This window comes from Corvus kubaryi, unplaced genomic scaffold, assembly GCF_017639235.1.
Source record: "Corvus kubaryi isolate FWS band 111438036 unplaced genomic scaffold, C.kubaryi_AGA036_p1.0 72, whole genome shotgun sequence".
Taxonomy (NCBI): domain Eukaryota; kingdom Metazoa; phylum Chordata; class Aves; order Passeriformes; family Corvidae; genus Corvus; species Corvus kubaryi.
In genome coordinates this window covers 2,224,591-2,237,326 of record NW_024582060.1, presented here as the reverse complement: position 1 = coordinate 2,237,326, position 12,736 = coordinate 2,224,591, and the positions used below count along the sequence as shown (strand labels likewise).

The 12,736-nt window shown below is 43.4% G+C and overlaps 1 protein-coding gene across 4 annotated transcripts in view; it reads left to right on the top strand.

Moving 5' to 3' along the window:
• Positions 1-9,572, top strand: part of LOC121675184 (aldo-keto reductase family 1 member B1-like) — a 21,138-nt gene extending 11,566 nt beyond the window's left edge. The window contains exons 1-10 of one of the 4 annotated variants that reach the window (XM_042050343.1): positions 7-90; positions 348-515; positions 1,043-1,159; positions 2,462-2,539; positions 2,903-3,025; positions 6,315-6,421; positions 6,572-6,653; positions 7,179-7,262; positions 8,090-8,172; positions 8,914-9,572. In XM_042050343.1, the coding sequence (XP_041906277.1) occupies positions 25-90; positions 348-515; positions 1,043-1,159; positions 2,462-2,539; positions 2,903-3,025; positions 6,315-6,421; positions 6,572-6,653; positions 7,179-7,262; positions 8,090-8,172; positions 8,914-8,956 (951 nt within the window). In that variant the 5' untranslated portion in view covers positions 7-24 and the 3' untranslated portion in view covers positions 8,957-9,572. Of the gene's footprint in view, positions 1-6; positions 91-347; positions 516-1,042; positions 1,160-2,461; positions 2,540-2,902; positions 3,026-6,314; positions 6,422-6,571; positions 6,654-7,178; positions 7,263-8,089; positions 8,173-8,913 lie in introns of those variants that run through there. The other 3 variants (XM_042050345.1, XM_042050346.1, XM_042050347.1) reach the window with 3 other exon arrangements.
• Positions 9,573-12,736: the final 3,164 nt, after the last annotated feature.

The following is a 12,736-nucleotide window of genomic DNA, read 5'->3' as shown; positions in this document are numbered from 1 at the left end:
TGTGGTGGTGCTGCTGGCGGGGCTATGGCGGACTACGTGCAGCTCTACACCGGCGCCAAGATGCCCATCCTGGGGCTGGGCACATGGAAGGTACCGGGCCGCGCTCTCCCCGGGCTGGCGGCGTGAGGGCGATGGGGAGGAGGGGAAGGAAGGAGCGCGGCCCGGGCCCTGCGAGCGCTGTCGTGGTCGCGCAGCGCTACCGACACCCGGCCGGGCCGCCGCCGGGGTTTGGCTTTATTTCAGTCGGGGATTCCTTTGGATATGGCGGCTTTCTCAGCTTTATCTTGCCGTGAGAAAGGTCTTCAGTGCTGTGCTGATAAGAGCTTTTTTGCCATCGCTTTTTTCAGTCCCCCCCAGGTAAGGTCGCAGCTGCGGTGATGGCTGCCATCGATGCCGGGTACCGCCACCTCGACTGTGCCTACGTGTACCAGAATGAGAACGAAGTTGGGGAAGGGATCCAGCAGAAAATCAAGGAAGGTGTTGTGAAACGAGAGGACCTCTTTGTTGTCAGTAAGGTACGGGTCTGGTGATACAGAATATACCAGTGAATGCTTTTTTTTTTTTAAAGTAACCCCCCAGTTCTTTACTTACCTACTCAGTTGTGCAGCATGGAACAATTCGAACATCACTTAAGCCATTCCTGAGATTCCTACTTTACCTCATCCTGTATTGAGAATTATGCAGGGTCCATACCACAAACTTAGGTGATGCTTTCACCTTTTTCTGGCATAAAGCTATGCTATTCTCTTTCATGCACTGTCTGACCTTCTATTAGGTGCTTTTTAATTTGTCTTAATAAGTGAAGCAAGACTACTTCTGCTGTCTGCCAGGACAGCATGTAGTCATGTGTGCTGTCACTGCACACATTGCCCAGTATCACAGGGCCGTCCTGTTCACAGAACAAGCCCCACTTGAAGAGCTGTAGGATGACCTGGTGTCACATCACTTCCCAAAAGGGACAGACACCCTGCTGAACAGTACTGAAGAGTTCCAAGAGCTTTAACCCAGGAGGTCACAATGTGCCTTGGCTTTTTGTCTCCAGCTGTGGTGCACATTTCATGAGAAGCCTTTGGTGCAGGGAGCCTGCCAGAAGACTCTTGCTGCCCTGAAACTGGATTACCTGGATCTCTACCTCATCCACTGGCCTCTGGGATTCAAGGTACAGTAACAGCAGTGCCCTTGGCTTTGTCTGTGAGTGCCAATTTTGAAGAGCTATGTTGTTTATAACCCAGTGATTGCTCCAGCTGCACAGATCATGCTGTGTCTGTTGTGTACCAGTACTGCTCTGGTGCTCAGCCATGTGAGCCAGGCTGTTGATTTTTACCTCTGAGATCCCTGCTTGCATGGCATCTGCTGCCCTTTTGGTCATGGAAGAGGCAGACCTTCAGCCCTAGGGATGGATTTCTGTGCTGGAAGCAGAAGTTATATTTCTTTCCTTTAGATTATTGCTTGTATTGCCTTCTACAAATCCAAAGTATGCTCAACAGACAATGGTGTGGCTCCTTCTTTGTGGGAAGAGGGCTGTACTTTGCTGTCTGACAGTTCTTTCCTCTGCATGTCACAGAATAAGAGATTGTTGTCTTTCATTTCTGTCTTTAATCACTGAGTCCTTTAATACAATCCAGCTGGAACTGACCTTTGTTGTAGGAGCTTTAGCATTCCACAGGCCTTGGAGTTAAACTTTTTAGTTCCTAACTCTTCTACTGACTGCATGCAAAGGAACTGATGTCTCAGTTTGAATATGTCCAAGCTTAGTCTTTCAGTGATAGCTTGATCGAAATTTTCTTTCTACCTCTTGCTACCAAGATGAGCTGTTCTTCATAACATCTGTATTTTTAAAATTAGCTTCACGTGGACAGAACTATGAAAATGGAAATGTGTTGTGGTGTAAATAACGAATGAGTAGAAAGTAACTGGTTTTGAATGAAGTTGATACCTGGCAGATAGTCCCAAGTGGGATACAGGGTGTTCTAACTTTCCCTATGCTAGCAACTTAAACAGTGAGACTCCCCATGAAACACCTGTCAGGAAATCTGGTCCAGGATAAAGTGAACACCTTCCAAGTCCTAAGTGGGTCCTCACTATGCATTTCATTAAAACACTTTATTATGAGCAGGTAACAACTGTGTCTTTTTGTAAACTGGCTGTAATTCTACTTTCTGTATTACAAGTGAAGACTTAACTTTCACCATATGGATTTTGATGAGCCAGGAGACACAGTGTCTATCAGAAGTATCTGTCCATATTGGGTTGGCTGTAGGCAAAACAACTGCCATAATATCATGTGAAAACAAAAGACTGAAGACTATAGATAGTGAGTATTGGTGTCTAATACATATGTAGATAATTAGTATAATAAGGATTAGTTTGTCCTGTAATAAGAGTTTATAGCATCATGGTCTTCAGCTGGTGTTAACCTCCCAATAACATGTGTTTCAAGCAATTTCTCTCTCACTGACAGGCAGGAGAGGAGCTGTTCCCTCTAGATGACAAAGGCATGGCTATCCCCAGCAACAGTGATATTCTAGAGACGTGGGAGGTAAGTTCAGCCACAGCAGGAGAAAGTTTAGACTGATGAAGGTAATGACAGCCTCAGAGACTGCTGAGAAGACAATCTCATGTACTTAGAATTACTTGGAAGGACTCACTGGTACAATAGCAAATTGTCATCTATCAATTCATCATTTCCTAACTTGCTGTGAATTTCCATAATCTCAAAGAATGAGCCCTTTGAGCATGGGAGACACGGCACATATACAGCAGTGCTCTGAGGTTTTTTCCTCAAACTTGAACTCTGAAAATCTAAATACTTATTTTAGGCTTCTAATGAAGGAAACAAGAATGTGCTCTTCAGGCCCTACCTTTGTATACTAGATGCTGACTTTGTGCTCCTTTCTGTAAGGCCATGGAGGAGCTGGTGGATGCTGGCCTGGTAAAAGCCATTGGAATCTCCAACTTCAACCATGAGCAGATTGATAGAATTTTGAACAAGCCAGGACTGAAGTACAAGCCTGCAAATAACCAGGTAAGCTGCAAAGTGGCAGAGGCAAATGTTTGGTGGTGTTCTTCTTTGTGTGGTCATTTGTTGTGGGTTTTTAAAAGAAAATTACAAAGATCTTACTTTGAAATAAGGTTATAGAAAGAGAGACTGGAGTAGACAACTGCATATTCTTCAGTCTCGCCCTCCAGCTGCTTCTGGATGCCAAGATGCTGGTTTTTCATGAACTCTGTGCTGCTGCTTGGAAATCTGGCAATGAGCAGCTCCAAAATCCCTTCTTGAAGGAAGAAAGGAGGGGGAACTCAGATGAGCTCTAAAAACTTCCTTGCAGTAGAGTAAGACTTGGTGTATGTATATATAGAGAATTAGATGACCTTTTCATAACATTTCTGTGGAGAAGCCGGTTCCTGTTGCTGGTAACTGAGAGAATTGATCAGGAACATGCTTTATGGACTCAAGACTTAATGAAGGTTAGGAGGAAGGAGGAAATGGAGTTGCAAGGTAGGCGATAGAGTAGAAGTTGTACAGACAGCACTTGAATGAAATCTTAGGAAAATTCAAATGGCAGGAGCCCTTGGAAGATGATCTGCTCAGAGGTGCATCAGCCCTGAGATCAGACTAGGTTGTCCAGGGCTTTATCCGTCTTGAAAACCTGCGAGGATGGAGACTGCACAGCCTCCCTAGGCAGAGTGCTCTGCTGTCTGATCCCCTGCCTTGAGTGTATGGCAGGGAGAGGGAGTTCTCCTATATCCAGTCTCAACCTCTCTTGTTTTCAGCTTGCATTTGTTGCCTTCCTCCAAGCACCACTGAATAGCTTGGCTTGACTTTGAATGACTTCCTTTTAGGTACTGAGAAGCTGCTACTAGGAGGCCTGAGCCTTCCCTTCTCCAGGCAGAACAAGCCCAGTTCCCTCAGCCTTTCCCAGTATGGCAGGTTCTCCAGACCCTACCCACCCTGGAGTTTCTCTGCTGAATTGATGCAGTGTGTCAATACTTCTGCTACTGTGGGGAGCTGGGAAGAGGGAAAACAGGACACAGTATTATGAAGGTGGTCTGACAAGTGTGAATAGAGGCAGATGATCAATTCTCACAATTTAGTGACTATGTTCCTGATGCTCACTACTGGCTCATGTCCAGCTCAGCCTGTTAGGACTCCCAGGTCCTTTCTAGCATGGTTGCTTTACAGGTAGTCAGGTTCTAGCCTGTGTTATTGCCAGGGGCTTTTCCTTCCCAGGTGCATGGCTTCATGTGCAGCCTTGTTGAATTCCTTCAGGGTTTTGTTTGCCTGTTGTTTCTGCCTGAGTGGGTCCCTCTGAAGTGGCAGTCCTGCCCTTGAGTGTGTTGGCTGGTTGTTCCCCAGTTTGGCATCACCTTCAGGATTGATGTGATTATAGACTGGCACAGGTTGCTGAAGAGAACAAGTCCCAGGATAGATCCCTGTGGGGTCTGTCTAGAGTTCACCTTGATTCCTCTGGTGTTTGAAGGACTGTAGTCAATTATTGATACCAGATTAGTAAAACTGGGTCCTTTACTGTGGTAGCTTGAGCATGATCAGCCCCAATGCACTTTTAGAAAACTTAGTGTAAGTTTTATGATACCTTTCAACATCTGCCATGTCTCATTGCCACTTTCACTGTGTGATAATTACCCTTATCTCTGGTATAGGGGTCACTGATCTTGGACCTCTCACACCTTGTAAATGCTCTCGAGGTCTAAATGATTATTAACTATAATAAAGTTCAGTACAAAGTACTGGGCCTTTGGTCCCTGTCCTTCACAAACTACTGCTTCTGAGAAAATGCTTGCAAGCCTGAAAGCTTGCTGTTGCTAACACTTACCAGTTGGGCTAATAGTGAGAGTGCTTCCTGGAAACACTTTCTCTGTGCAGATATTTCACATGTAATCCACTGTCTTTCATGTCATTTCCATTCTTTATTTGAATTCAAACAGGATGCATGTTGGTTTAAATTGTAGTGAGAAATTAATTTGGCAAGGTAGTAATTACATAACAATGATGCTGACACCTAATTTAATTTCTCAGCTTGAGTGCCAGTGGACAGGTGAGGATGACTGTGCCTTGCTTATGTTGCACAAATTCTACCTATTGAATATCTGAGAAGACTAGATGCTCTATTACTCTTAAATAGCTGTCTTTCTGCAACTGCTGAAGCAAAATAAATACGTACAATCTGTTCTAAAAATGGAGCTCTCCTTTCTGTTTAATATTCCAGCCTGTCTCAGAGGGGAAACAGGCATGTAGGCCTCTGATAACAGCAGGCAGCTAGAACCACAAATAAAGTGCTGGAGGCTGTAAACTGACTCCATGTTTTGCACTCCCTTGCTCCACCTGCCAGCAGCACAAGTTTCCAGGGCCTGCCCTCAGAGTGCAGCTGCAGGAGGCTCAAATGGCAGCATAGTCAAAACGGTTCTTGATGTTGCCTGCTGAAAGAAAAGGAGTGCTCCCTGGTGTGCAACTATCCCAAAAGTCCCTCTGTGCAAAGTATCAAAACTCGTGGTCATTCACTGCCTCCTGAGATAGGAACAGTTCCTGTTCCATGCTCCATATCTGTGCGTTCGCCTGCCAGAACACAGACCCACTGTTAAGGAGTCTGTATTCCATTATGCAGCTATTCTTGTGGCAGTCCATGCTAAGTGCATGTGTGTTTATAAAAGGTCTGTAATGGGCAGTGGGCTGGAGGTCTAAAATCTTAGCAGGCAACCATTCTCACTATTTTCAGACTAGAGGTGTCTAGTGTGAGTATTGACACAAAGCAAATCTTTATTTGCTATTATTATTATTATTATAATAATATATATAATATATTATATATATTATATATAATATATTATATATAATAATATATAATTATTATAATTATTATTACTAATGAAACAATGCTGATATTGAAGTTAATATGGTAGCTGTAAAAAAATATTATGGCATGTTTAATTAGGGATGAAAAGAGAACTTTGTACTTCCTGGTCTGCAATCCTATTGCTGGGATTTTACAGCTCTCCTGGGGGTGCATTTTCCTGTCCCATTGAAGCAATTGTGTAGCTGGTCATCCCATATGCTGGAGATGATCTGGATCAGCAAAGTTTTTAAGGAGTTTTGTTACAGTTCTTGGACCCTTCACTGCAAGGAGAACTACTATAAATAGTAGAAAGGGGGTGAGGCATAGAGAAAACAAAGGCTGTACAATATTGCTTAAGAGACTGTAAGTTAGCACAAAAATCAGCCTTTGAGTAAAAACTAATCCCTGGAACATATTAAAGCAGTGAAGTCACTGTCAATCTCTATACTTTTATATTGGCAGGTTGAATGCCATCCATACCTTACCCAGGAGAAGCTGATCAAGTACTGTCAATCCAAAGGGATTGCTGTGACAGCCTACAGCCCCCTTGGCTCCCCTGACAGACCATGGTAAGATTGCTCTGCCAGGGAGCTGGTGTGGATTATTCTGGAAGCACTGAGGCTTACCATGTGCAGCATTAATTTTTCATGCAGATACAGATCTTTACTAGGTTGGACCTATGGAGGTTTCTTGCCACTGATCTTACTTTCTCTGTGTAGGGCTAAGCCTGAGGATCCTTCCCTTCTGGATGACCCCAAGATCAAAGAGATTGCAGCCAAGCACAACAAGACCTCAGCACAGGTGGGTAGGTGCTAGAGTACCCCTTCCTGTAGCACAGCATAAAGGACAGCTAATGACAAGGTAGAGGCCAGGCTGGCTCTTCATTCCCTGTGATGTCAGGTAGCAGTGCAGGTTTGTTCCTCATGTGGCCTTCCATGCACACTTGCAAGGGTGCTCTGACCATCACAAGAAACATTTTCTTGACCCATCTTCAGATGCTGCCATGTTTGTCTTCCCATCTCAAGTCCTGTTGCAAAGAGGGGAACATTTGAATAGCCTACTCACAGTCTGGGTGGGAAGGAAAGGAATTGAGTGCCACTAAACTGCAGAGGGGAGGAGAAAGGAGGCTTTGTGGGATTCCATCACTCCTCTATGTGCACTTCAGGAAGTGCTGCTTAGAATTCAGGTATAATTTGAAAAGCAGCTCCAGAGAGTGGGTTAATTCTGCTGAATTGTACCATTTACAGCAAGTAACTGCTAAACAGGCTCTACTTGCCATAGAGCAAGAGCCATCCCCTCTCTGACGCAGTGATGTGCCTCTTGCAGGTTCTCATTCGGTTCCACATCCAGAGAAATGTGATTGTGATTCCCAAATCCATCACGCCCCAGCGCATTGTGGAGAACTTCAAGGTGAGTCCTTAGGAGTGTAGGAGTGAGCTGGGTGCAAGGCTTGGCTTCTCCGTGCACAGCAAGTAGTGATCCTTTCTCACCCTTCCCAGGTGCTCTTCTGACAGGAGGACTGGGCTTTTTCTCCATGTGTTTACCTGCAGTCTCCTGAGGGCTTAATTTAAGATTACAGTGGGAGAGCAGGAGTGAACAAAACTTTGGGAAACACTATATCCTGATAATCTGAGCAGTCACACTGTGATTCTTCCTGTTCTGTGTCATGTGAATGACTAATTTGACAGCTTATTTGGGGCCTGAGTGCAGTAGCACACCACAAAAGACTTCTGTAGAGCGAGCACTTTTAAGGAAATAGTCCTGGTGTCCATAAACCGTGGTGTGCTCTTGATCTGGGAGTCTTGGGCTGGACCCAGTATTAGGATTTTGCTTCCAAACACTTAGTGGCTTGAGGTGGAATATGGAGGCCTTGCAGCTGGTTCTTTGGCAGAGCACAGAAGGATGCATCCTTCACACATGGAGGATGGAGGCGTTCTGCAACACAGTGCTCCCCAAACTTTTTAAAACAACCAGCATATGCAACTGGCACGTGTAACTTGAGGCTATAATTCCTACCTCTCCCTGCCCGCCTCCCACTCCAGCTAGAGGAGTCTCAGACATCCAGACAGACAGTAGAGTCTTTTTCCTTTCCCTTCATGAAGCAGTCACTTCTAACAAGCACCCTACACTGTGGACTTGTTCTTTGATTTTGTGATTTTTTTTTTTTCTTAATTTTTCTTTTGCTTACAAGCACTGATTTGTTCAAAGAGGTGATTTCCAGCTTTTTCTCCTGTCAGGTGTTTGACTTTGAATTGACTAAAGAGGAGATGGCAACTATTCTCAGCTTTAATAGAAACTGGAGAGCCTGTGAAATGCACATGTAAGTGGCACTTCCTTTTCTTTAAGCAATTAAGTTATCACATACTTCGGTAAATGAAGTTACAGACAGTAGGCCTGATTTGAAATTCAGGATATGCAAACTCAGTTTTCAAACTCAACTTTCCAGAGTAAGATTTTTTTTAAGTGTTCATTTTATGAACAAGAACATGATGAGCATTGAGCAAACTTCATTTTCAGTTGGGTTGCCAAGAAACTCTTTGTAGCTGGAATTGCAACAGGAGGCTTCTTACTCATAATTTTTGTTTTGTCCATATTGGAGGAATGAGCATGATGCAGACTTAAAATCTTGATTAGCTTTGCTTGTGGTGTTTAGTCTTTCTTCCGTGACTCTTAGGTACATTACAAAATCTGTGTGGTGTTCTGTTGTTGGGAAAGTAGATGAACGTTCAAAATAAAACGTGAGGATTTGCAACCTGGAAGCGTAGAGCCAGATAAGAAATCTTCTTTGGAATGCTGCAAGAAAGGTCTTCCTGTCAGTAAACAGTGAAACCTTGAATCAGTTGTCTACAAAGCACCTCTAGGTCCCATCACCTGAGATGCTTGGAGCCCAAACAACAGAAGGCACTCAATCTTTTTGTTTGGGAATGCAGCATGTCCCCAGGAGAAACAGCCCTTGCTTTTATACAGTTCATCTCCTCCCTTGGTGGTTCTTTGAAGTGGCTACAGCTGCATACAATGTCTTTGGGACACGAGATAATCTTTGCTTTTTGATTTCCTCCAGGTGCAAAACTCACAAGGGCTACCCTTTCAATGCAGAATACTGAAGATGATTTCCTGCCTTTCTCCAGGCTTCCCAGATATGCTTCTGCTGTTGCCTATGAGTTGTCTATGTAGCTTTTTCACTGCATCAGACACCCCTCCACACCCCCATTTTTTTCCTTCTTTTTTTCCCCACAAGGATGCAGTATATGTACTCAGTGACTTTGTGCTGGTTTGTTTGTTGGTTTTTTTTGGTTTGTTTTTTTTTTTTTTGGAAGAAGGAAATGCTGAATGGTTCTGAAGAGCACACTGTGTGGATTAGTAGATTTTCTTTGCCAAACAGCAAGTCTGGAATCGGTAAGCAGAAAGCATTGAGCAAGTTTGAACAAGCAGTCACTTTTATTTTGGAATACTGTGAATTGGAGCTAGTGACTACTGTTGTCTGGAAGGACCAAGATATTGGCAGATGTTATGTAATGAGGTCTGGGTTTCTTTTCTGATTACTTTTGGGGTTGATTCTGTTTCTTTGTAATGCTCCAGACCTTTTTTTTCCCCTCTAATTGGAAGTATAAGTTGATTTCTAAATGGTTTCTACATGGGTAGCTCTTTGAAAAGTGTATAGATCCTAATTTCTTAGTGATATAAAAGCTGTTTTGCTTATAATAAAATACAGTTTCATTACTGTGTGTAATGAGATGGTTATTTCAGCTATGCTCTAACGGTGGTGTTGCTGGAGCAGCTGTGTAATATCAGCTGTCTCTAGAGATTACACAAAAGCAAGGAAATTACCATCCCCCACAAAATCATCTGTTGATGTTGACTTCTTACATGTGCCCTGGGAGCTGCCTGGTGTTCTCATGGTTGAACTTGTGGCCAATGAGTCTGTGCCTCTCTTTAAATAGAACTGTTTTGGTTCTGACAACCAATACAGTCCTGTTTAATTCAGTTTTTGTTTTGCTGAGGTGATAGTATACTTTGGCTAGTAGAAAATGTATTCCACTGAAGACTTGAAGCCTACAGAGCATCCTGTGGGATTGTTTTAATAAGCAGTAGAAAACTTGCCCTCTCCAGCAGGGAGCACATGATGCAGGAAGGAATTCTGTGCTTGTACAAGTACCATTGGCAAACACAGTAAAAATGAGTTTCCAAGAAAAGAGCTAGCAGATCAGAAACTTAATGCTTTGTTCAGGGAGCACAGAAAAATCAGCTGAAACTGAACTTCTGGTATGTGAGGTGTGCTTATCCCTTGGTGGCTTTCACAATACTTGCATGTAGTGGTTTTAAAGCTGTTGCCACCTGAGAGCTGCTCAAGGCTGTTCACAAAATGCATTTGGGCACTGGTAAAAGCAGTGGTTAATGTTGAGTTGTTTTCATGCGTGTTCCTGTGAGTTTTTTTAGATGTCTGAGTAGATCTGGGATGTGAATGGTCCCTCTGAGAAGGTTGTGTGGGCCTGGCAGGAAGGGGGTTCTCTCTGAACAGGTGGAAGAAGGGAGACACCAGGGCTGTTAATGTATAAGTAATCTAAATCTTAAATGTAGGGTTGTGATAGCAAGCCTTAAAGTGAACTTGGTCAGGTAAAAATGTAACATGAAGGCAAGTTGATATCAAAGTATTTGTGAAATAGGTGGTTTATTTCCTGGTTCTGATCAAAAGGAGTCTGACTAAGGAGTCATACTAATTTAAAATTTTTCTTTCTCATAAATACTAACCATTACATTGAGAAAACAGATCTTTTTTTTTTTTGGTAATTTTCAAAGTCTTTTTAAAATTCCAGTAATGCTGAGACCAGAATTAGCATGCAACACGTTTTTGATCACAATAATTTACAATAGGCTGAACAGACAAGATTGAATTAACTTAAGACATGAGGAGGAGAGAATCAGTGTCTGACTTGAAGCAATATGCTCCTCTAATGCTGATTTTTCTAATATAAATTGATTATAAATCACTTTAAATTCTGGGCTTTTAAAGCACGTACAGAAAGCTTCAGCTCTGTGAGTGTTTTGGGAATCTTAAATGTGATAAACAAAAGCCCTAAGGCATCTAAAAAAGCCAGAAGAGCTGATGTTCTTTGCTTAGTCTGAGATGTGACAGAAAACTGTTCAGGGCAATGTTGACTTGCTTGCAAATAACATTTTTGTGACAGGCGTGTTCTGGCAAGAAGTTACATTGAGGGTCAGGGTTTCCAGAATAGTACATCAGGTTCTGTTAGTTTCCTCTGTTTTCATTTCACTGTAACTTTATGAAAGTTTATGCCTGAAATTTTCCATTCTGGAAGTAGGAATTTTACTGGAGACAGCTTGGACAGAGACTGCCCCACAGCAGATGGGAGAGCAGCTAGCACTCGGGGCGGGGTGGCATTGTAACAGGCGCTCTCTGTGCTTCACTGCATGACTTTGTGGGAAGGAATTTGAAACGGGTCGTCCTGGGACACAGTGCAGCACTCGGCCGGCAGAGGGCTTGGATCTTGGTGGAATATGAGAGTGGGAATAGAGGGAAAACAGAGAAGCACCTGAGTGCAGGGGTAGTGATGCACAAGCTTGAACAGAAAGCAGGCTGTTGTCAGAAAGCATGGGAAGGGAGTGACAGGAAACCCATCATGGCTTTGGATTGCTTCTCCAAGGGTGGACGTAATGAAGGCTGAGAGAGAGGAAGAGGCAGTCTTCCTTTAGGCTAGGTTGATCTGGGAATTCTAACAGTACAGTGCAGTCTGTTGTACCCCCATGCTTGTGCCACACTCTCTGCCTACATGAGCAGAGATTTCCTTTCATCTCCTAAAAGGTAAAGTGGAAAGATCAAAGAGTTCCATATCCGGAGCCTCACATTCCTGCTAACTGAGCTCTTCCTGCTAAAACTGTTCACAGCATTTGTTTTTGTACTGTGATTTGACAGATCTCTGGGTTTCTGATCAAAGACGTTTTTAAGGACAAATACAGTCTTGTAGCTCTTCCAGTGAAAAGTGGTTGTGTTTTGTTTTGTGTTCTTAAGAACTTGTAGTTCAGCTCCACCTTGTCGGCCTCTTCCTAGACATTTGGGACCCTGCTGCAGCAGCTGAGCTGGTGTGATACTGTAGCACACCCTGGGAAGAGGATTTCCAGCCTACAGGAAAGATTAAGGGCAGCTAACAGAAAAAACGTGTCCTTGGAACTGGTAGAATCAGTACTTGCACAAAATTTGTTTCACTTCCAACTGCACTCACTGCTCCAAATGATACCAGATTAGCAGGCCTTTATTTCATCCTTAAAAGGAAATGGCTCTGACAGGACAGATCCATTTATGTGGTAGCAAAGAATGATGGTGAACTGACTTATCAGGGAAAACAGGTAGAGAAAATCAGCAATTATCTCATTAGAGGAGGCAAGATACCGGTTTTGCAAGTTTTCATGGGTAGTAGAGGAGAATACAAGAAGTATTTGCCATTGGCATCCTGCTAGTTGAAGGTAGGACAGCACAGATAGTCTGACAGGCACAGCATGTTTGTTTCAAGTTACAGTTGATGTTCCTTTGAGAGAAAATGGCTTTACTTCTGATATTGGAAGGCAACTGCACAAGCCTGCCTGGCTGGAATCACTTTTTATATGATGCTCTCTAACTTGGTGTTTGCTTTCCTCAGAGGAAAAGGAGACAGGACCTCTCCTCTTGCTGAGCTCACAAGACTGCACAAATGCTATGGAATGCACTCGTTTCAGAGTTGTGAAATCTGGGGCACAGGAAACCACAGTATTCAAAATGGGAAAAGAAAATCCTGGCTTTGGATTTTAATCTGTATTCATTGTGTTGAAGATACAGCTAGAAGTCTGGAGTCTTTTGCATAACTGGGGCACAGAACAGTTAACTTGGGACA